General features: G+C 42.8%; 2 protein-coding genes across 4 annotated transcripts in view; one reads left to right on the forward strand and one right to left on the reverse strand.

Annotated features, from left to right (window-relative positions):
• Nucleotides 1–634: 634 nt before the first annotated feature.
• Nucleotides 635–18,355, forward strand: Rmdn3 (regulator of microtubule dynamics 3). The gene is made up of 13 exons (XM_015480822.2): nucleotides 635–748; nucleotides 1,103–1,296; nucleotides 3,236–3,428; nucleotides 3,816–3,959; nucleotides 9,081–9,369; nucleotides 10,065–10,167; nucleotides 14,562–14,622; nucleotides 16,754–16,829; nucleotides 16,974–17,051; nucleotides 17,265–17,363; nucleotides 17,615–17,668; nucleotides 17,851–17,931; nucleotides 18,255–18,355. Exons 2-13 carry the CDS (start codon nucleotides 1,110–1,112, stop codon nucleotides 18,306–18,308), a joined length of 1,419 nt encoding a protein of 472 aa, XP_015336308.1. The 5' UTR covers nucleotides 635–748; nucleotides 1,103–1,109; the 3' UTR covers nucleotides 18,309–18,355.
• The window catches only part of Rad51 (RAD51 recombinase), a 33,164-nt gene continuing 23,704 nt past the window's right edge, over nucleotides 13,111–22,570 (reverse strand). For 2 of the 3 annotated variants that reach the window (XM_015480823.2, XM_048793532.1), the window contains 3 exons: nucleotides 21,852–21,981; nucleotides 21,539–21,660; nucleotides 20,605–21,115 (listed from right to left, as the gene is read on the reverse strand). In XM_015480823.2, the coding sequence (XP_015336309.1) occupies nucleotides 20,992–21,115; nucleotides 21,539–21,660; nucleotides 21,852–21,981 (376 nt within the window). In that variant the 3' untranslated portion in view covers nucleotides 20,605–20,991. Of the gene's footprint in view, nucleotides 13,303–20,604; nucleotides 21,116–21,538; nucleotides 21,661–21,851; nucleotides 21,982–22,570 lie in introns of those variants that run through there. The other variant, XM_048793531.1, reaches the window with a different exon arrangement.

Below are 22,570 nucleotides of genomic sequence, written 5' to 3' on the forward strand. Positions count from 1 at the left end.
CAGCCTCAGCCTCCAAGCAGCTGGGATTACAGGCGTGCGCTACCGCGTCCGGCAAGAACGACTTTTTAGTGTTGTATATGCAGCTATAATTTGAATTTTGTTTCTTTGTTTTGTCGGTGAGGGTGGAATGCTGGGGCTTTAACCCTAAGCTTTGTGCATGCTAAGCGCAACACCATTGAGCCAGTTCTATGATGTGAATTTAAGCATTAGCTGGCAGAAGCTGGCCCCAGGGACTGGGGGACTTCTCATGGATAACCAGCAGTCTACCTATTCTAATTTGATCTGCCAAAGGCGCTATTGTCTAGAATTTAGTACACGGTCAGAGTAGGAAGCCCATAAACTGTTAAGCCTAAATGAAAGTAAGTCTGCGCTAAGACACCGTAAAGAAAAGCAGGGGAGTGGCGTTTTCTAGGTAGAGAGGTCGTCTTTTGCAGGTAGAAGCGAAGGTAGAAAGCGTGGCAAATACCGGGAGCAGCAGATAAACTGATGTGATTTGTGGGAAATGAAATCCTAGATGGCCAGACGGTGGGGTTCTGGAAAGAGATCTGGCCCTAAAATCTCCCAGTTTTCTCTGGGGTCTCGGCCCCTTTCCCCGCCCCTCTGACCGCCACTGGACCTTCGGAGGCGGGTAGGGTCATCGCTGTGCGCCAGTCTGCGGTGAGCTGACGGCGCAGTTTAATGACGTCACGATCATTGACAGCGTGAGGCCGCGGCGGCTGCTGCTGCTGCCATGGTGGCTGGAGGCTGGGTAAGGGTCTGAGTTATTTCCTGCCGGGCGCGAGTGGCTTAGGGGACTTGAGGAGGCCAGGGTAACGAGTTTGTCTGCAGTGTGGTGGGCCGAGGTGGGGGTCAAAGACTCAGAAGCCAGACTCTGATCAGGGTCAGGGAGCGTGTTGGAAGGAAGGCTACGGCCAGGCTGGGAGAGGGGCGCGATAGCCAGGGCCAGGGAGCTGGCGGAACCTTAGGGTCGGGATTGTTGTGAGGGTAGTCAGCAGCCTAGAGTAAAGGGATATCTGTCGGGTCGGCTTTGCGGGTGGGTGGACCAGGCTCACGAATCTCTTCCTCTCCGCCCGCTCGCTCCCGTGTTTTACGCGGGTTGCAGGTGCAGCATGTCTAGACTGGGGGCCTTGGGTGGCGCCCGCGCGGGGCTGGCACTGTTGCTTGGCTCCGCCGCCGGCCTTGGATTCCTGTGCATCCTTTACAGGCAGCGATGGAAACGGACCCAGCGCCATGGCGGGAGCCAGATCCTGCCCAACTCCCTGGACTGCGCTCAGACTTCAGAGCCTGGACGCCAGGGTAAGGAGCCTGAAACGGAGGTCAGCCTGTTGACTGATAGGCCTAGGTACGAGCTGCCTTTGACAGAACTTGTGGGACAGGCAGCGGAGGAGGTTGCCTGAGGGTTTAATTTTTTTTTTTTGGAAAACTTATTGAAAACAAAAGGTATCTCCTTTTCTGTACTCTTTCCTCTATAATTCCAGGAAAGTATATTGTGAAAAGATCATTTAGCTTTCGGTTTTAGTTCTGGCTACAGTAATGCTGTATGTATTAAAGGCACTTTCTTAGTTTTGGGTGAGGTGTGTAATAAGAGTTCAAAACAAGGCAAAAGGAATAACTAATCTTGTAGAAATTAAAAGTCAGAGTTCATATATTAAATTACATATTAGAACCTGAAGGGAACTTGGAGACTAATTCAAGCTTTTTAGTCTTCTTATGAAGAAATAAAGATTCAGAGAGATTGTGTAACTCCCCAGAGGTTGTCAGAGTATAAGTGGCAAGGTTGGGCCTAGTCACCTGGTCCAGAGTACTTTCCACCTTACTATTGCAGCCTGGGCTGGGAGCATGCTCATGCAATTGAAACTGAATATGGCTGGAAGCCAGCAGCTGAAATTTGTAAAACTTTCACCTTCATTCCTTTGAGCAAAGGATATAGGGCTGGTTCAAACTACTCCCCCGATTTGTGTGATGGAGGATCATTTAGATCCTCTCACCTTGTGTTAATTGGAAAAGAATGTTTTCTCTGGCATACAAAATCAGATGGTTTAGAAAGCTGTTTTGGAGGAGTGTTTCAAGAGTTATACCTTATCTGGGTGCAGTGGTGCATAGTGCAATCCCAACAGCTTGGGAGGCTGAGGCAGGAGTTTTTTGATTTCAAAGCCAGCCTCATCAACTTAGCAAGGCTTTGTCTCAAAATAAAACATAAAAAGGCCTGGGGGATGTGGCTGGTGGTTAAGCATCCCTGGGTTCAATCCCAAAAAACAAACAAAAAAAGTTACTACCTTAGATTGCAATTGATTGTTAGCATTTCATAACACAGTGGTAATGTGACATGCTGGGTGCATTTGTCTTTCCTTTGGTTTTCTTAATTTGTTTGTAGTTTCTTAGTAGTAGTCTGTCTTACTACTGAGGCTGGGAAAGTGACCACAATCTCAGAGGTATTTCTTGCTCTACATTCTTGAACCCTGTGGGGTATGTATTATAGTTTGGTTTACATTGTTACTAGATTTCCTTGAAGAAGTGATTTCAGCTTTCCTATTCTGTGGATTCTGTCTTCCTCATTTCTTTCCTGTTTAGCCCAATTGACTTAAGTGGCTCTTCAATGGCTAGCATTTCACTGTTGGAATTCACCCAGAGCTCAAGTCAGGGTTGGGTAGTTGGGGCTTGGTAATGGTGTTTTTCTGATGGAGTTTGTATGGGCTTTTTCCAGTGTAACTTTTCTTGGTAACTGACTTCCCCCTTTCTTTTTTTCCTCTCTGACAATACTAAATGAAGAGAAGTGTACTTTACTATTCTTTGTGAAATGAGAGATCAGAATTTGGGTGAGCCCAATGTTAATTTTGCTGTTAGTTGGTATTGATTGCCTGGTATTTGGCACTATAAGGTCAGTTAAAGACCTTTCTTTTACTCTAATAGGGCAGCTGTCCTGCCTCCTAGGTCTTGCATCCTTGTAAGCATTTCACATTATCTGCTGTGCACGGCTTTGCTGAAGGGCCCTGGTGTGGAAGGTTCTTGGAGTACAGGGCATTTTTTTGTAGAGACTAGGAACTTAGTTTCTTTCTGAATAGTTACTTGGGACTTGTTATTAACACTTAGCTGTGATTGTAAGCTATCTGAGCCTCAAGATCGTCTCTGTATATTGAACTCCAATAAGAAGCAAGTGGTTCAAAATTCTAGGTGTGAGATCTTTTCCTCACCACATCCCATGTGTGTCTGTCTCCTGGTTACCCCCTTCCTTCAGCGATGCTGTTGCGAGCTGTCCCAGGTGAAGCTGGAGATGCTGCGGTGTTACCCAGCCTTCCACAGGAAGGGCAGGAGAAGGTGCTGGACCGCCTGGACTTTGTGCTGACCAGTCTTGTGGCACTACGGCGGGAGGTGGAGGAGTTGAGGAGCAGCCTTCAAGGGCTTGCTGGGGAGATTGTTGGGGAGGTCCGGTGAGTAATACAGCCTCCTCTCTTGCTTTGTTTCTCTTACCCTTCAATTTTTCCTTGCCCCTAAAAATTTTTCCGCTGTAGCATTCTGGCCATTGCTGGCCATCTTTAAGAAGGAGCCAGTTCTATAGTTTCTAACCTAATTTAGTGGGGAAGCTGTGCATTGGGTTTCTTACCTTGCACAAGCTCGTTGCTTCTGGCTCCTCATGATCCATTGTAGCAGCTGACATTCTTCATTCTGTCCAACCTAGTCTGCCATGTAGGGTGCTGCCTTTCTTGCTCTTAGGGTGGAAACCCAGGATTTTCTCTGCTTTGGGCCATTTAGTGAGGAGGAGTGAGGGAAAAAAGGCTGTATCTAATGGTCCCTCTGAAATGGACTCTGCCTTGCAGATCCCACATGGAGGAGAATCAGAGAGCAGTTCGGCGACGGAGGTTCCCATTTGCCCGGGAGCGGAGTGACTCTACTGGTTCCAGCTCTGTCTACTTCACAGCCTCCTCTGGAGCTGCATTCACAGATGCTGAGAGTGAAGGAGGGTGAGTCTCTCCTGGAGGCAATTGTGGCTGTAACCAGGTGGTTTTGTAAAAGTATTATTTGTCAAAGTAAAATTCAAACCAAGCCACTCTAAATTTTTGGAACAAGGTAAGGGTGTGAGTAATTGAAACCAAACAGTTGAAACAAATATCCCATCCAGTTTGTCATTCAGAAGAATGGAAATGTTAACAGTGGTTTTATTTCCATTTGTTATTTTTCTCAGTTATATTTTTTACAGTTATATTTTTTATTAATTTGGGCATTTTTCTGTATTATCACAAGAATTTTATAACTATTGTTTCCTGACTTTGTTCCTTTCCTTGAGTGGCCGAGCAAGGTAAGCAGAGGTCTGTAAGCACAAAGTTTGCACCCTCTCTCTCAGAGATTCCATGAGCCTTGCTCAAGCTCCTTTTCCTCTTCACAGTGGGGAGGTAACTCCTAATTTCTCAGGTCTGACCATAGGCTACACTGTGAAGTGGAATCGCCGCGGTTCATTTGCCCACTTCTAGCCAGGGAAGGCTGGAAGCACAGTGGTAGTTTTGCACAACTTACTCAAGTAACTTGTTTAGTTGTTTGGGATATTTTTTCCTGTCTTTTCCTTTTCTTTTGTGATGCTGGGGATCAAACTCAGGGCCTCATGTGTGCTAGGTAAGCCCCCCTCCACTGAGCTATGTGTGCACCCATTTGAGTTTCTAAGAAAATCATTCTTTTTCCATATCACTGCCATTGGTCACAATGCTGGATTTGATCACTGTTCATGTGCCTTTTGAAATAAGTGAAGTCTTTTAAAATTTTTTGGTGCTGGAGGTTGAATCCAGGCCTCATGAGTGCTACCCCCAGCTAAAACAATTGAAGTCTTAATGCATTAGCTATAGTCCTTCATTCATGATGACTGTTTCCTGGGTTGTCTGATCCCAATTTTCTGTATTCTCAAGGGTAGTAAAAGTGGTTGTTTTCTATTCAATTTACCTAATAGCTCTGGGCTGTGAAATGCTTCCAAAGGCTGTTAAGAGGAGAGAGCAAAAATGAAATGAATATTTGACACATCCAAATGGCAAAGAAAGAGAAGGATGAAGTAGTTGATAGGGGACGCTGAGACCTAATGAGCATTTCTGTACAACCCAAGGGAGAAGGTCACGTGTGGATGGGTAATTGATATTTGGATTTTCTAAGAGGGAAGCATGGAAGGAGAAGTCACAACTTTGTCCAAAATCAGGAATCAGGATGTGGAACTCCAGGCCCTTCATGAGTTAAAAAAAAAAAAAATATATATATATATATTTATATATATATATATATATATATATATATGTATATATATAGATATAGATATAGATATATATTATATATATATATAGATATAGATATATATAATATAGATATAGATATAGATATAACTTCTGGGCTGAGTTAGAGCCAGAGTGGTTTACTAGGGTACATAACTTGTGGATACTCACTGGAACTTCGAAGGTCACAAGGAGCAAGGTAGGGCTTTCAGCCACCAAAAGGATGGGTGGCTTTCTTAATTATAGTTCCAGCAGGTTGAGTCCCATGACCAGTCCTGTGGCACATGAAAGCCATTAATGGTGCAAGACTCTGGCTTAGCAGGCTGCTATCTGGGGCAGCGGCCATGGTGAATAATTCTTTTTTGTCATGGAAGGTGCCATATAGGTCAAGGGGGAATATTCTGGGAAGAGTCCACAAATTCTGACATGGCTTTTGGCATGTGGGCCTTGGGAAGGAGAGAACTTCTTTGAGGGGTGAAAGAATGAGATCTGATGGGCTACTGTGTTACAATGAAAGTGGTGTTCTTTCTTCCAAATATATAACAACTTTGAGCTTTCAGGAGACAGACTGATTGGCAGAGGCACAATCCCTGTGCAGTTTTGTGAACTTGTTTCCATGGCATTGTACTACAGTTTGAGTTCCTTCCCTGGCAGAATCCAACGTGCCTTAAAACATCAGCTCCTATAGCCAGGCTTTCCAGGTATTCCAGCCAAGCAGGTTGCCGGCAACCTCACCTTCACCTTCACTCCTCCTTGGGCATTTATAACATCATTTATTTGGGTCTTGTCTTCTCTCCCTCTCAGGGTCAGGGGTCATGCCTAGTCATCTCTGAATGCCCAGGCTCAGCCCCTCTAGTGGGGTTTAGGAATTGAAGGAAACTTAATTGCCAGGAGGGTACATGTGTAACTCAGTACTCTATTTCTGACTAGTGGGCTCTCCTTAAGGAATAGAGGGTAGCTTGGTCTCCTGTCCACTGTGGAAACAACATGTCCAAAGGGCCTTTTCAAAGGTCCTGCTTGTGCCTAGCAACTCAAGCCTGAAGGTATATTAAAGAAAAGGGCCACCCATAAGGGCTAGATTGGTAGTGCAGCAGGTGTAAGGTGAGGGAATGGTGCAAATGTAGTGTCCCTGCATGTGATAAATCTCAGGCCCTGGAAACCTGTGGGCTGATTCCAGGCAGTGGGGCTTCAGGTTGGTAAGGCTGAACTCCTTGAAGTGGGGTAAGGCACAAAGTCCTCCCATGCCAGCCTCCTCAGATCCTCCCTGCCTCACAGGACTGTACCAGCTGTCACTCTTGTGGTGGCAAGCCCCTGCTGACCTTTGCTTCTCCTTGGCTGTGTGAGCTCTGCCTTTAGGCCTCAAGGGGATAGCAGTACTGCAGGCTCTTCCTTCTGGTTAGCTTTAGCAGGGTGAGAACAGTGTTCCCTCCCTGGATGTGCTGGAGGATGAGACTCCTATTTTGAATTAAAGTGTCTGAGGCAGTCCTTAGTCTAGTCCAGAATATGGTCTTCCCCTCTCTAGATATAAGCTCTCACTCCAAATAAACCACTTGCTCATTTGCCTTTGAATCTAGCTAGGCAGAGTAGACTCTGGTTTGATTTTCTCTTCCAAGTCAAGTTATTGTCCAAGCATTAGAGCTTAGCTGGGAGTTTCTCTTGGTTGCCCCTCTCTGGTCTTTTGGCACTACCTAGGTTAGTTGTGAAATTGGATATCATTTTTCCTTGTCCCTTTAATTTCTAAAGGTTTTACTGCAAATTGCTAGCAAAAGATACTTGGATAATCTCTTGAAAAGAAAGGTGAGGTTAGGGAGATTTAAAATTCAAGTTCTTATAGTGGATGTTTTTGCCCCCCCCCCCCCCCCCCCCCCNTGTAGAGCACTCAAGCGCTCTTTTCTTGGGCACCTTCACACTTTTTTTCGTGTCAGCAAGACTCCTCTATAAAGAGGAAATTTGCATGCTTAGACTAGCACACCAGATCTGTTTGCTCACTTGGTACCTTCTGGAGCCTGCCTGTACTCTTGTAGTCTCTGACTTTCTAGATGAGGAAGACTACTTTTGTGTTCAACATTTAACCCGACTTTAGGCTATTTTGTATTTACTTTGTCTCCTTCATCTCTCCTCCTTTAGTTTTGCACCAACCATAGAGAGACTATCCTTACCTTTTACTCCAGGAAGTAGGAAGGTTTACCTGCAAAGGACACTAGGATCTTCCTGTGTTTCAGTATAGAATCTGTTTTCCCTTCACTCAGACTCAAGGGCTCTCTTGTATCTTCTTCTGGCCCCTGGAAGTCCTACCTTCTCCCCTGTCTAGTTCATGTTTGATTTAATTGGCAGTTAATCAGCTCCTGATGGAGAGAGATCCAAGAGAAACTTAGCTGCTTCTTCAGTGGATACATCAGGGTTGGAGCTCCCTAGGGTGTAGTTTGCATTTTCTCTCCTTCTTTCAGATGCAAAGTGGCCTCTACCACTCAACTACTCCCTCAAGTTCCCAAGGGCTTCTCCTGTTATTACAGGTTTGGTTGTTGACTTGGGTCAGTGCTACAGGTTTAATTAACAAAGAATATCGGCCAGGTGTGGTGGTCCATGCCTGTAATACCAGCTATTCAGAAGGCTACAATAGAAGGATGGCAAGTTCAAAGCCAGCCTGGGCAACGCGAGACTACCATCTCAAAAAAAAAAAAAAAAAGGGGGGGGGCTCTGGGAGGTGGCCTGGGTATGTAGCTCAGTGGTAGAGCACCACTGGGTTCAATCCCCAGTATAGGGTGGGAGGGGGGAAAACAAGGATGTGTGACTGCCTGTTGCTTCAGAAGCTGGCACCCACCCATGTTGGTTCTGGCAGGTGCTTTTGACTGATAAAACAAAGATGATTAGCAAATCCTTAAGACTGTGATCACTCCACCTCAGGAGATCAGCTCCACGTATATCTTTAAGGTGTGAGTGTGTAGGTATGTGCATGTATGTATTTCCCACCTCCCCCCATTCAGTGCTGGGACCAAACCCAGGGCCTCACAAGGTATGGTAGGCAAGTGCTTACCACTGAGCCACACTCCAGTCTGCTGCTTATTTTATTTATTTTTAAAATTTTTTTAGTTGTACATGCACACAATACCTTTGTTTTATTTATTTATTTTTATGTGGTGCTGAGGTTCGAACCCAAGGCCTCGAATGTGCTAGGTGAGCGCTCTCTACTGCTGAGCACAACCCCAGCCCCTGCTGCTTATTTTAAAACACTATTTTATTTTTTTTTTTAAAAAGCCAGCCATTCCAGAGGCTGAGGCAGGAGGACTAAAAGTTTGAGGCCAGCCTTGGCATTTTAGCAAGACCCCACCTGGAAATAAAAATGGCTGTAGCTGAGTTGTAGAGAACTCCTGGGTTCAGTCCCTAGTACTGCACGTATGCACAAACAAAACATGAACACACGTGTGTGTGTGTGTGTGTGTGTGTGTTTACTGAAGCACTTTAAAAGAAGAAAAATGACTTTGTTTCTCTGTACTAAGAGATTTACTGGCAAGCACTTTTTACATACTTTTCTGAGCTTTTTCCCTTTTCGTTTTCTGGCAGGTTTGGTGGTCTTCAAAAAGCATTCTGATATTGGCCCTGACCAGCACAGGGCCCCCACTTCAATACTCTAACTCTCCCTGATAATTTTCCTAGTCCACAGTTCCCATAGGAAGCTTTTTCTTGAAGACTAATTCTACCATTAAGGGATGGACATGATTCTTATTTGGTACACTGTACAACAATGCTAGAGCCTCTTTATGGCTGAAGGATTAGACCCTAGGGATTTGAATGGAATAATCAGCTGAGTTGACCCTGTTATTTATATTTCTCTGCCAGTTATACAACAGCCAATGCTGAGTCTGACTATGAGAGAGACTCTGACAAGGAGAGTGAGGATGAAGGGGAAGATGAAGTGAGCTGTGAAACTGTAAAGATGGGAAGAAAGGATTCTCTGGAGCTGGAGGTGGAAGCAGCTTCAGGTCCAGCATCTGGTGTCTTAGAGGCTGAAGTCTCTCTGGGTCATGAGGATGTGCTGCCCCTCCTGCAGCAGGCTGATGAGCTACACCAGGGCAGTGAGCAGAATAAGCGTGAGGGCTTCCAGCTGCTGCTCAACAACAAGCTCGCGGTGAGGCTCCAACTGCTTGTCTGCTTCCCCTCTTCTCCCTCCCTTATCTCTTGACCCATAGGGAATGAAGAAAGGCCCATATGGTGACTGACCCTGCAAGATAACATGGGAAGGAACATGGGAATGAGATGGCTAGTTCTGCCTGTGCTCCCCAGGTTGCACATCATTTTCCAAGAAGGCCCAGCCGGGGTACTATCTGCCCCAGAGCTTTCTTCCTGCTGAGGAAGAGAAGTATAGTTCTCTGCCTCCTATGGATTCAAAATAAGCTCTTACTCTCTCTGTAGGGGGAAATGGGGAAAGGACTGGAATGGGTACCCCTCCTCTTATTTTCCTTGAGGTAGAACTCAATCTGTCTGCTCTAACTTGAAGTTTCTATCACAAGTAACAAGTGTGTAGAGCACTCAAGCGCTCTTTTCTTGGGCACCTTCACACTTTTTTTCGTGTCAGCAAGACTCCTCTTGCTGTGTCCCTCTGTATCTTCTTGGATTTGACCTTTCCCCTAGCAGTATAAGGCCAGGGTGCCCTTCCCTGTGATTATGCAAGGTATCAGCTAGAGATGTGTCATCAGTTCTGAACCTGGGAGGTCTATGGAGTGGGAAGACTGCATAGCAGTTGGCCTCATGTTAGTGACTGTAACACACTATCTTTGAAAATTAAACTGAGGATGTGGTGTCGCATTCCTGTTTGTTTCACAGTATGGAAGCCGACAGGACTTTCTTTGGCGCCTGGCCCGGGCCTACAGTGACATGTGTGAGCTCACTGAGGAGGTGAATGAGAAGAAGTCATATGCCCTAAATGGTAGGTGCTGAGAAGGTTCCTAGTGGGAAAGTGACTGATTGTGGAGGTACAGGTGGTTCATCTACTCAGGGGAACCACCGGATGTTGGCTATGAGTTGTGGCTTACTCACTAGGGGATAAACTCGGGTTTTCAGGGACTCTTGTTTTTTGACATACAGCGGTTTACCTCTTTGCATGTCATAGTAATTGACACAGGAGCACATGATTTTAAGGGTAGTTGTATCATGTTAGCATTAGTCTTTGTTCTTACTCCTCAAGCATAAGAGAAGCAAAGCCTTTACCTTTTTTTTGTGATACTGGGGATTGAACCCAGGGATGCCTACCACTGAGCTACATCCCTTGCCCTTTTCAGTTTTTGAGACAGGGTCTTGCTAAGTCTTGAGCTTATAGTCTTCCTGCCTCACCCCCCCCCCCTTTAAATATTTAGTTGTTGATGGACCTTTATTTTATTTATTTACTTATTATGTGGTGCTAAGAATTGAACCCAGTACCCCACACAAGCTAGGCAAGTGCTCTACCACTGAGCTACAACCCCAGCCCCTGCTTCAGCCTCTTGAGTTGCTGGGATTATATATGTGTGCCACCATGCTTGGCAAAGCCTCCTTTCTTAACTGGAAAGGAGGTAGAACTCAAGGTTTCTGGTTGCTGTTTAGGAATCTGGTTTTAGTTATACTGTCTATGTGGCAGGTGTTCTGAGAATATGAGTATATATGGTGAACACTTAAGAAGCAGTTTGGGAGTTTACTGCTAGTGTAGAAATCCCTGATATCCACTTAGCAAATCTGTTGTCTAAGTACTGTGGAGGATAGGGTATATCAGACCTGTGCCAGACTCCGGGCTTGTCCTTGTTTGTCATGAGGGTGGACTCTTTAAACAAGACTGATGTGAGCTAGGTATGATGGTGCAAACCAATAACCCCAGCTACTTGGGAGGCTGAGGCAGGAGGATCACAAATTTAAGGTCAGTCCAATCAATCAACTTAAGGAGACCCTGTCTCAAAACAGAGTGCTGAGGAGGGCAGGCATGGTGGCACATGCCTGTGATCCCAGCAACTTGGGAGGCTGAGGCAGGAGAGGACGACTGCAAGTTCAAAGCCAGCCTCAGAAACTTATTGAAGCCCTAAGCAATTTAGCAAAGACTCTGTCTCTAAATAATATATTAAAAAACAGGCTGAGGATGTAGCTCCATGGTAGAGTGCTCCTGGGTTCAATCCCCAATACTGCAAAAAAAAAAAAAAAAGTGAGACTATCCCTAACCCTACCTTGCCACACACCCTATGTCAGGCACCTAAATGGGCTTCCAGGTATATGATCCAGTTCATTATAAGGTGACTGACTAATATGGATTTGTCATTTTTCCCACTTAAGACAACCCTACAAATGTTACTGAATCTTTTTTCTTTTAATATTTATTTATTTTTTTGTAGTTTGACACAATACCTGTATTTTATTTATTTTTATGTGGTGCTGAGGATTAAACCCATGGCCTTGCACGTGCTAGACAAGTATTCTCCCACTGAGCCATAAACCCAGCCCAAATGTTACTGAACCTTTGAAAATGTGAATCTGACAATACTTCAAGGTCAGCATTCTAAATATTATTAGAATTCTATTGATGGAGAAACTTAGAGTTGATACAGACTCTCAAGTTCCCTGGAAGTTAAGAGAAGGTGCTTTTACTTTTTTTTTTTTTTCTTCAAAAGCATCTGCTGCCCCTCTTAAATTTCAGGTGAGGATTCTGATCAGCTTTTGGGCTGATTTTTTTTTTTTTTTTTTTTGATATCTTGGTATCAACAACTTTTTCTTTTCCTCTGATAATTTCTCACCCAACCCATCCCCAAATGGGACTTTTTACTTGTTACTATGAAAAGTCTGAATTTTAGAAAGATTCTGGGAGTGGTGGTTCACATCCATCAGCTCAATCATCTTTAGCACCTGTCTCACCCTCCATACCTTTTCCAGAGCTGCTGCCTTCTCTATGAAGTCCTATCAGTTTTTCAACTCAAACTTTAATTTCTTTAGCTTTATTTAAACTAACAAATGATATCATGAAAAGGAGATTGGAAAACCTTGCTTCTTTCCAATGCTGTATAGAATCAGTTTATTGGCTTCATCTTTCAAGTCATTTGTACTTCGAAAGTTATGATTTCCATCTAGATTTGGTAGACCTACTTACTGGTGCTGAGCACAAGAGGTCTTCGAAATCTAATAATCACATTTTTAAGTAAAACCAACATAGAATAAACAAGGAAATAACTTTTTTTTTTTTTTTTAAGGTACTGGGGATTGAACCTAGGTACTTGTGGATGCTAGGCAAGCACTCTATCACTAAGCACATACCTAGCTCTACTGTTGGTATTCTTACATCATCATGAGCTTCAATAATGGTCTGCCATTTGTGGCCATGAAACAGTCTGTCATGGGATCCATGCCCTAGAAGTTAGGAAGTGTATGTCTGAATATTCTCAGAAATTAGTTTGAATTTTCTATGTAATCTTACCATTTTGTAGATCAACAAGGCTAACTTTAAACATACAACCCTTGAGGTTATTAGATGCAATTTTGTTTCCTTAAATCTTTGTAACCATTTTTTGGGGGATGGATACTGGGAATTGGATACAGGGGTGCTCTACCATGGAGCTACATCCCTAGTCCTTTTTATTTACCTTGAGACAGGGCCTCACTAAGTTGCCAGTGCTAGCCTTGTACATGCAATCCTCCTGAGTAGCCATTATTTCTTATATTGAACACAGCAGGTATTTTCATATCATACCTATTTTTCTTAGAAAATGGACCAACCACTTTCTTTTCCCTTTTTGCTCCATTTTGTAAGATTCCTGTTCTTGTGAACTGCCATTGTGTTTCTTAGAAAGCCGAAGGGCAAACTGTTTCTTATTAGTGCTAACAGCCAGAATGAATCATGAAGACAGGGGGTGAGCAGTGGTCACAGTAGTATCCACAGCCAGCACTTGTTTAGTTTGGTTTTTGTGTTTAGCACTCCTGGACAAGTCTATTCCTACTGGAGGTTAGATGACTATGGAATGTCTTTGAAGGTCTTGCTCTGGAATTGTAGTCTTTTAGAATTATCCTTATTGGGTCAAGTCCATTTTGTCCCATTGTCGCAGATGTGGAAGACCTATAAAAAAAATATAGTATATAATGTATAGCTAAACTAAAATAAAATTGTAACAATGTAATTTGTAAAATTGTAACGATGTAAATTTGTAATTTACAAACTCTAGATTATGACTTCCAGCTTTTATTTATTTTGGCACCAGGAATTGAACTAAGGAGCACTGGACCACTGAGCCACATCCACAGCATTTGTATTTTATTTAGAGACAGGGTCTCACTGAGTTGCTTACTGCCTTTTGCTAGCTTTGAACTTGTGATCCTTCTGCCTCAGCCTCCCCAGCCGCTGGGATCACAGGCATGCACCACACTGCACTCAGCTTCCAACTTCTTTTAATGTACTTGTATTGATGTCACTGAAATACTGGCAAAATTGAAAACTTGGGATTTACTGGGTCCCAAGTTATTCTATCTCTAGAAGGAAGGCATTCTGTGGCTCTTCGGCTATGATTTGTCCATCCCACTATCCAGCTTGGTAAGAATTGGCTGTCACATATTCACTATTATTTTCCTAGTGACACAGTGTTTTGAAGGAGATAGAAACCCTAAAAGATAATGTCCCTCACTGGTGGGGTCACATTGCCTTTATGTTTGGAAAAAGAGAGTTAAGAGACTTTTATAGCATCAGTTGCCTTAAAAATTACTAAAATATGAGCAAACAGTACAGATTAGCCAACTGACAACCTCAATATATTACTTTTGTTCCATTTTGATCAAAGGAAAAATCCCTTTTTGCAATGTCTTTTTTCCAGTGTATGGTTGTAATGATCCTCATCTGGAGGTCTATGGACTCCATCTTCTTTAATACTTTAAGGGACCCTCATTAGAAGCTTTCATGTGTTTGGACTTTGATGTCTTTGTTAGTCTGGTTCCTAGAAAACTTGGTAAAACTATGCAGAAGTCGGTTGACTCCTATAAGAGTTGTGGCTTTGGGCTGAGGGTATAGCTCATTGGTGGAGTATTTCCCTAGCATAACAGAAAGTCTTGGGTTCAATCCCCAGCACTAGGGCAGGTGGTGGATCCTTTTGAGGATTTTATCAAATTTTATACATCTGCCACTGATGACAGATATGGGTCACCTCTCCAAGGTGAAGAGGAATCATCCTTGAGAACCCATATACAGCTTTTTCACAAACTATTTCCATGTAAGTCCCAATTGTATAGGTATTAGTGAGAACTAAAGTACTCATTTTTCCCACAGCACTTCCCAGGGAAGTGTACAAGGGAGCCCATGTCAATTCTAGATTTACCTTTATCTTTCAGGAAAGGAAGAAGCAAAGGCTGCTCTGGAGAAGGGGAATGAGAGTGCTGAATGTCACCAGTGGTAATAACACCCTGCAGGGTTCTGACAAGAGCCAGCAAGAGCCAGAACAGAGACCTTTCTTTTCTCTGTCCTGGCCAGAGGATCCAGGATGGGGAGCTCTACTCTGCATTTCTACATGCTAACCCTATCCCAGCCAGGGACCATAGATTTTCTTTGGGAGATGCTCTGTGGCTGAGGCAAGTTGGGAGAGCAAGCTTTTTTTCCTGTTGTGGCTAGAAGAAATGGGTATCTTTGTAAAAGTGACCCTAGCCATAAAAACTTGTGGGTTCTTGTCTCCTCAGGGAGACTGGAGCAATTTGCTGCTCCCTTGTCCTACATAAACTCTTCTTTCCTCTAGCTGTGATCCCTGGCTGGTGGTGGACCTTGGCTTCTTTGCATGAAAAAAACTAAGCAAAGCCAAAGAAGCTGAGAGGTCAATTATTAGCTTACTGGGCTGGGGATGTCACTTAGTGGTAGAGTGCTTACTTAGCATGAGGCCCCAAGTTTGATCCCCAGCACCACAAAACAAAAAGCCCAAAACACATCAGCCCTTTTTGTGGTCTTTTGTGAGCAAAACTCTACCAACTTATTAGTCAAACCTACCCATGTCCAAAATCCTGATTTTAGCATCTGAGTTTTAGTGAAAATATTTTTTCCCTCTCTCACTATTCCATAGCTTTCTAAGCCTCTGCCCTCAGATTGTGAGCTGAGAGGCTGTGCTTCTCTGTTGCTGAAACCTCCTCTGCAAGGGTTCTTGGAGACCAGGTAACTCTCCAGGGTGTCATTGCTTTCCTGGTCTAGGATCCCAAGGATGAAAACTGGCTCTGAGGAACAGCTGTTTTGATTAACAATGGATATGAACCTCTGGAAGTGTCTGATACAGATAACCCCAGGTATTTAGTAAATGAAGCAACTAAGGCCTGGTTAGGCACTCAATGCATGTCAAATTTTGCTTCTAGAAACAATGCTGGGGTGGATAACGTAGAACCACCCCCCAGCCCCGCTAAGTACTAGGGATTGAACTGAGGGGTGCTCTACCACTTAGCTACAAGTCTAGTCTTTTTTTTTAAGTCTAGTCTTTTTGAGAGAGGGTCTGAAATTGCTGAGGTTGCCCTTCAGCTTTTGGTCTTCCTGCTTCAGCCTCCTGAGTAGCTGGGATTACTGGTGTGCACCATGTACCAGGCTTGGCCTTGTTTTTTTTTTTTAAATATTTACTTTTTAGGTGTAGTTGGAGACTCAATACCTTTATTTACCCAATTTGGCCATTCTGAGAGCATAGTTTCCCAAATTCTGATGATATATCTGTGTACTCCGAAGGCCAAGACCTACCTTTAGTGTTTGCTTAGGAGACAATTAACAAGCTACTTAAGTCATTTAGTTTTCTGCTGACTTATGTGTACTCCCACTTCTCTACTTTTTTGTTTGCAGTGCTGGGGATGGAACTTAGGGCCTTGCACATGCTAGGCAAATGTTCTACTACACCTCTAGTCTTCTGGTTTTTCAAGTTTTTATGATTAGCTATGTTTGTACTATATGAGGAGATTTTAGAGATGTGTATCGAGACCTTGCCTAAATATGTATATTTACTTTTCGTACTGGGGATTGAACCCAGTGGTGCTCTACCACTGAGCTACATCCCCAACCCTTTTTTAAAAAAAATCTTTGTTATTATTTTTTATATGGTGCTGAGGATCAAACCCAGTGCCTCACACATGCGAGGCAAGTGCTCTACCATGAACTATAGCCCCAGCCCATCCCCAACCCCTTGAGACAGGTTCTTGCTAAGTTGCTGAGGCTGCACTTGAACTTGCAATCCTCCTGCCTCAGCTTGAGTTGCTAGGATTACATGCATGTGACACCACTTCCAGCTTCCCTAAATATTCCTAAATGTGAAGAGATTTAATGTGATGGGCCAAGCTTTTTAATGCCTATAACACTCTGGAGAACTGTAAGCCTACCACTGTGTATTAAATACTAACTGGAATTGCAGGTCTTGGAGAGGGAATTAATAAAATGAAAATCATACTTTTAGCTCTATTTGAACATGGAGGGATAGAGGATAACACAACTAGGCTATGGGTGGGGCACTGATCCTTGCAGTGATAGTACCTAGTCCTTGTGTCCTTGAGCTTGCTGCTGCTTCCCCCCTTAGGTATGCAGTGCTTTGTGGTCAGTTGGCTGAGCATGAGGGCATCCAGAGGCGCATCCAGAGTGGCTTTAGTTTCAAGGTGAGGATAAGCTTCTTCCCTTAGGCTGGTCTATTCTGGATTGCCTATTCATACCCAGCTCCCTTAGAAGGGCTTTCTTACAACCTCAGTGCCTTGCTGCTCTTCTCTTTGATTTGATGTTTTATATTTGTATTTTTCCTTCAGGAGCATGTGGACAAAGCCATTGCTCTCCAGCCAGAAAACCCCATGGCTCACTTTCTTCTTGGCAGGTGGTGCTACCAGGTAAGCTATGTCAGGGCTGTCATAATGGTCCTAAACGTGTTTTGACACTGATCTCTACCAGGGTTAGTCCTCAGCTTCATCATCTTGGTCTGGTGGGTTCCATTTCTTCAATGCTCATGTTATTGATGGCTGTTTGGTTTTAGATCAGATTATTCACTACTCTTAAAGGTTTTTCTTAAACCTTTTATTTACATCTTGATCTTTTGATGGCAGGTCTCTCACTTAGGCTGGCTAGAAAAAAAAACTGCTACAGCCTTATTTGAAAGTCCTCTCAGTGCAACTGTGCAGGATGCCCTACAAAGCTTCTTGAAGGTATGAGGGGAGATAGATAGGTAGCAGCCCCAGAGCCAGGGTAACCTTATTTTTCCTAAAGACATTACTGAGACCCTTAATGGGAAGGGTTTCTACAGGGGAAAGTTGTCTGCCTGTTGTATAGGAAAAAAGAATTACCTGGCTAGAACCACTGAATCAGTCTCTTGGTTGGGGCCTGGAAATGTCTACTTAATAAACTTTTGCCTGACTTGAATTTTACAACTTCTTAATGAAATGCCTTCCCTCTCTAGGTTGAAGAACTACAGCCAGGATTTTCCAAAGCAGGAAGGGTGTATATTTCCAAGGTAAACTCATTTCAACCTAGATGAAAACACATTTATGTAGATGATATTTCCGGTGCTGGTGACCAAACCCAGGCACCTTACCACATTCCCAACCCTTCTGGGAACTCTTGAAAGCATAGATATTTTTGTTCTTCCTATCTCCTGGTGGTGTTTGTCAGGTTTTTATTGTTGTCTCTTCTCAGTGCTATAGAGAACTAGGAAAAAACACTGAAGCTAAAAGGTGGATGAAGCTGGCCTTGGAGTTGCCAGATGTTACTAATGAGGTAATACTTTTTAAAGAGTTTTTAAAATACTGAATTCTACCACTGTGTCATCATGTGACCTTTTCAATAAAGAAAATCTTCCTTTGAGGTCTTATTTCCCTGGGATGAGAGTTTATCCTCTACATGGAATCTCTTCTGTGTTCTGTGTACATCTTACCTAGGGGAGGAGACAGATTTCACGGGCTCCAGGCTATCTGGGAAAGTAGGAAAAAGACTACAGCTAAGAGCTCAGGAGGGAAGCAAAGGACCCCTCAGGTACGGGTGGTTTGAGAAAAGATTGGTGCAGATTTTGAGTACTAGATTTGTTCTGTTTGTTTCTCTAGGATTCAGCTTTCCAGAAGGATCTGCAAGAACTGGAAGTAATTTTAGGAGAATAATCACATTTCAATGGCCTTTGTGACTTCAGGAATACTATTTAAGAGGGGAAAAAAAATCAAGGCTTTTTTTCCGTAGACCCTGCTAAGATCAGAAAACCAAGCAAGACTGGTTTAGGTAGTGTTCTGCCCCCTGGGTCTGACTGTTACCCACTACTGTTCCCCAACTTCTTGCCTGCTGTCCATCAGTTAATTTATTCTCATGTTTTACCTAATCTAAAATTAGGGAAGAACTTGCACCTTGGGTTTCTGTTGTTCTTCCCCTTAAGGAAATTCTTGAAAAATGAAGACTTAAACTGGCATTTGCCCTAGGGTTAAGTGTGGGTGGATCCCTGAAGGCTGCTAGAGCTGAAAGATGAAGTAGCAGCACTGCCAGTGAGATAGATGAACTTTCAAAGAGCTAAAGGAACAAAGAGAACTTGTCACTCTAATGTTTTCACTGATTAATATTCATAATATTCATTAGCTACATCTTAATCCTAAGATCATACCCTACTTACCAGGACAAAACGAGGGGCCAGAGCAGTTCAATTATTGCCCCTCTCATCACCTATCATGTGGACTCTACCTGTATTCCTGGGTTAAGGGGCTGGACCACTTGACTTCCAGAGTTCTGGCAGCTTTTGGAATGACAGAAATGGCATTAGGGTTTATTGTGCAACAATGATCTGAAGCATTATCTGGAATATATTTTGGCACAAGCTTGAAATAAACCAAAGTTGATAACAATGATGACAATCTTCTGTTTTTTTCCTCCTACACATGAAATGATATGCATAGAAAAACAGTGCACTAAATAAGATCTTTGATTAATGTTCTTTCCAGTGGAAAAATTTAGCTGCGTGTAAAACATAGCCAGAGAGCTTGTTTTTATCCTGAACAAGATCTACTGCAACTAAATAAGTGTTCCCTGCCCCTCTTGTTTAGCACAAAGTCCAATTCCAAATGAAGAGTAAGATAATTGTCTAGGTCAGATTCATCTAAGTACCATATAGGGCTGAGGTGCCTTTATGAGAGCCAATATTTCACTGCAGAATCTGTCATTGTCTTTATAAAGACCAACCTAGGTTTATTTTGTGATGTAGAAAAAGAAGACCCGAGATACAGTCAATTCTGAGGATAAGACAACTTTTGTTATCTAAAATCCAAAGTTTTTGGATGGTCAATGAGCACTTTCAGTGAGAATATAGGTGTGTACTGCCATGCCCACTCCCTTAAAGTCAGTCAAACAAAACTGCATTAAATTGATCTAAATATTCCCATTTCCCTGCATAAAGTAGGGGACCAACATATGCGGCGGCAGAGATTTTCTGTGTCACATATCCCAATACTAGCTGAGAGGCCTTTTAAACTTAGAACTGATTGAAACCCATTCCAAGTAGAAGTCTTAACAACAGAAGGATCTCAAACTTCTGAAACAAAATAATCTGGGCAAGTGCCAGACCCCTACAACCTGAGACTTATGGAATAAAAACAAGCCATAGGAATGTCATGATAGTTCAATCTTGTAATGTTTTCCATTGGATTGAAGGATATAAGGTCAATTACCTGAATGTAGGATTTTCTTTTCAGTTTTCAATACTTAATGCAATAGAAACTGACCAGCACTACTCAGTGCCAAAGTGGTATTATGGAAACCCTATCTTGAAATATTCATCTTGCTCTAGATAACTATCCTATAAACAGTACGTTCAGGGGCTGGGGTTGTAGCTCAGTGGTATAGTGCTTGCCTATCGTGGGTCACTGGGTTCGATCCTCAGCACCACATAAAGATAGACATAGCACCTTTACTTACGTATATATCTACAAGTAAAAACAAACAACAACAACAAAAACCAATCAGTATACTCATTCTGGATTTCAGTGCACACTTGTAATCCTAGCAACTGAAAACACTGATACAGGAAGATCACAAATTTGAGGTCAGACTTGGTACTTTAGCAGACTCTCTCAAAATAAAAAGGGATGGAGATATACTTCAGTGGTAGAGCATCCCTTGGATTAGTCCCTAGGACCACAAAAAAACCAAATAGTATATTCATTACAAAAAGTTATTAACAGCCTCATATTGTATCTGCTTACTTAGTCTTTGAAATGCTTAAGATTCCAGAATTCAGTTAGTCTTAGTGGTAAGTAAAAGACCAAGCAAGTAGAAGAATAAGGACTGATAGCCCAGCAGGCCTCATCAAGAGTCCTTAATCTAAATCAAATTTTTATGAGTTCAGGCATACAACCTTAAAACCTACATTCTAATTAATAGGGGAGTTTTGCTGATAGAAGATCCTGTGAAGAGACTCACTCCTTTGGCTACAGAGCTCAGACATTTTATTTTATCATTATTTGGAAGTGAAAGAAGAAATCAGATCTTCCCAACTACTTTTCTTGGAGACCTGTTAGCCCTGAGTCCATTCCAAGACACTATGTCAAAGGTATTTTATACCTCTATAAACACCAAAGAAATCACAAAGATTAACATGCTCCAGAAGGAATAAACATTTCAGATCAGTTTGTGAATTCTGACCTGTCTCCTATTTACACAATTAGAAAGGCTGATATAATAGCTATTTTCCTGGATGTTGTCCTGGCACTCACAACAAGGAAGAAGCTTGTGAAGAACCCCAGGGAGCAGTCCTCTCCATTAGATTGCAGCGCTTAAAGTTTACCACAGGGGAAAAAATCCAGTAATTCAGTCTTTGGCATCTCCCACACCATCCGCATTGATGGCAAACATAGCTTCAGCTTCAGGAAGACAAGGAGAGTCGTAGATTTTGCAGATTCTTGTTTCCCCTCTTCCTTTCCTCAGGTATAATCTGACCCAAAGACACAGACCAAGTTATTATAATTACATCCTGACTTTATAATAGAGCTTTTTAAGATATATATGTATATGTCTGTGTATTTCCTACAAGGACATTAGGGATTTTAGTGCATTTCTAACCTGGAGAAATCCATTCTCTCTGACCCCTTTAGTGGAATGCTCATACTGAAACAGACAGTTTTCAAAATAATCAGGCAGAGGTTCAATACTCATTCTTCAATAACAGAGTTTTAAATTCTGTTAAAACACCAGTACCAATCAGAGTAAGACAATTAGATTTAGCAAGAGTTCCCAAGTGTTTAATTACACAATGTCAGCTTTAATATGGTTTAAATGGAAATGTTTTATTGTCATGTTTAGTTCACAGTTAATAGAACATATATTTAAGCAAGAAGTATTAATGCCATCACCTTACCTGGTGGTTGATGCATGGGCAATGATGTTTCCTCCAATAGGCTTTTTGGGATCCGCAGCAAACATGGCTGCTCCATCCACTTGAGCTACCACTTGGTTGGTGATTACCACTGCTACACCAAACTGATGGGGAAAGGATGTGAGTTTTGTAGCCAGGGACATTCCAAGAACCTTAATGCTGCCACCACTTCCCCCCACAAAGCAACGAATGACTAAGGTTTCTCTTCATTTTTAAACTAATAACTTGATATTAGGCACTAATGTCCTCACCTCTCAGCAAGGTTCCTGTAAATTTTTGTAGCCCTGCAGCTTACCTCATCAGCAAGTCTCAGAAGCATCCGCAGAAACCTGGCCAAATGCATCTGCCTGGCTGAGAGCTCTCCTCGACCTGAGTAGTCTGTTCTGTAGAGAGCGGTGGCACTGTCTACAATAAGCAGTGCATACCTAAAGGGAACAAGAATTTTCTTTTTTTTTTTTTTGTTTCTCTTGGTACGAGGGGTTGAACCCAGAGGCACACTCTACTACTGAGTTACACTCCCAGTCTTTTCTATTTTTTTTTTTTTTTGAGACAAGGTTCTCAGTAAGTTGCCAAGGCTGGCCTTGAATTTGAGATCCTCCTGCCTCACTCTTTTGAGTCACTAGCCCAACAAGAACAAGCATTTTCTGAAGACTTTCTAGCCTGTGTCAGTTTCTATTCCTTTATTCAATCCTCTAAAATCTCATATTTTAATTTTTATATAGGTGTTTAGATCATGTTTCTTTTTTGTACGTGTATGGTGATGAGAATTAAATCTAGGGTCTCACACATCCTAGGCCAAGTGCTCTACCATTGAATTATACTCCCAGCCCTTGGCTTTATTTTTCATTAGTGACTCGATCACAAAACAAGAGTGTCAAAATAGGCCAGGAGTGACTATGTACACCCGTTATCCAGCTATTCCAGAGGCTGAGGCAAGAGAATTACAAAGTTCAAGGCCAGCCTGGGCAACTGAGTGAAACCATGTCTCAAAAAAGGGCTGAGGTATACAACTCA

Source organism: Marmota marmota, unplaced genomic scaffold (genome assembly GCF_001458135.2).
Source record: "Marmota marmota marmota unplaced genomic scaffold, marMar, whole genome shotgun sequence".
NCBI classification, from domain to species: domain Eukaryota; kingdom Metazoa; phylum Chordata; class Mammalia; order Rodentia; family Sciuridae; genus Marmota; species Marmota marmota.

What these genes read in the sequence shown, in the direction of transcription:
- Rmdn3 (XM_015480822.2), top strand. Translation starts at nt 1,110, where the DNA reads ATGTCTAGACTGGGGGCCTTGGGTGGCGCCCGCGCGGGGCTGGCACTG. An exon ending in GAGATTGTTGGGGAGGTCCG is followed by an intron (nt 3,429 to 3,815) that starts GTGAGTAATACA and finishes TCTGCCTTGCAG; the next exon opens with ATCCCACATGGAGGAGAATC. An exon ending in TTGGCAGGTGGTGCTACCAG is followed by an intron (nt 17,052 to 17,264) that starts GTAAGCTATGTC and finishes TTTTGATGGCAG; the next exon opens with GTCTCTCACTTAGGCTGGCT.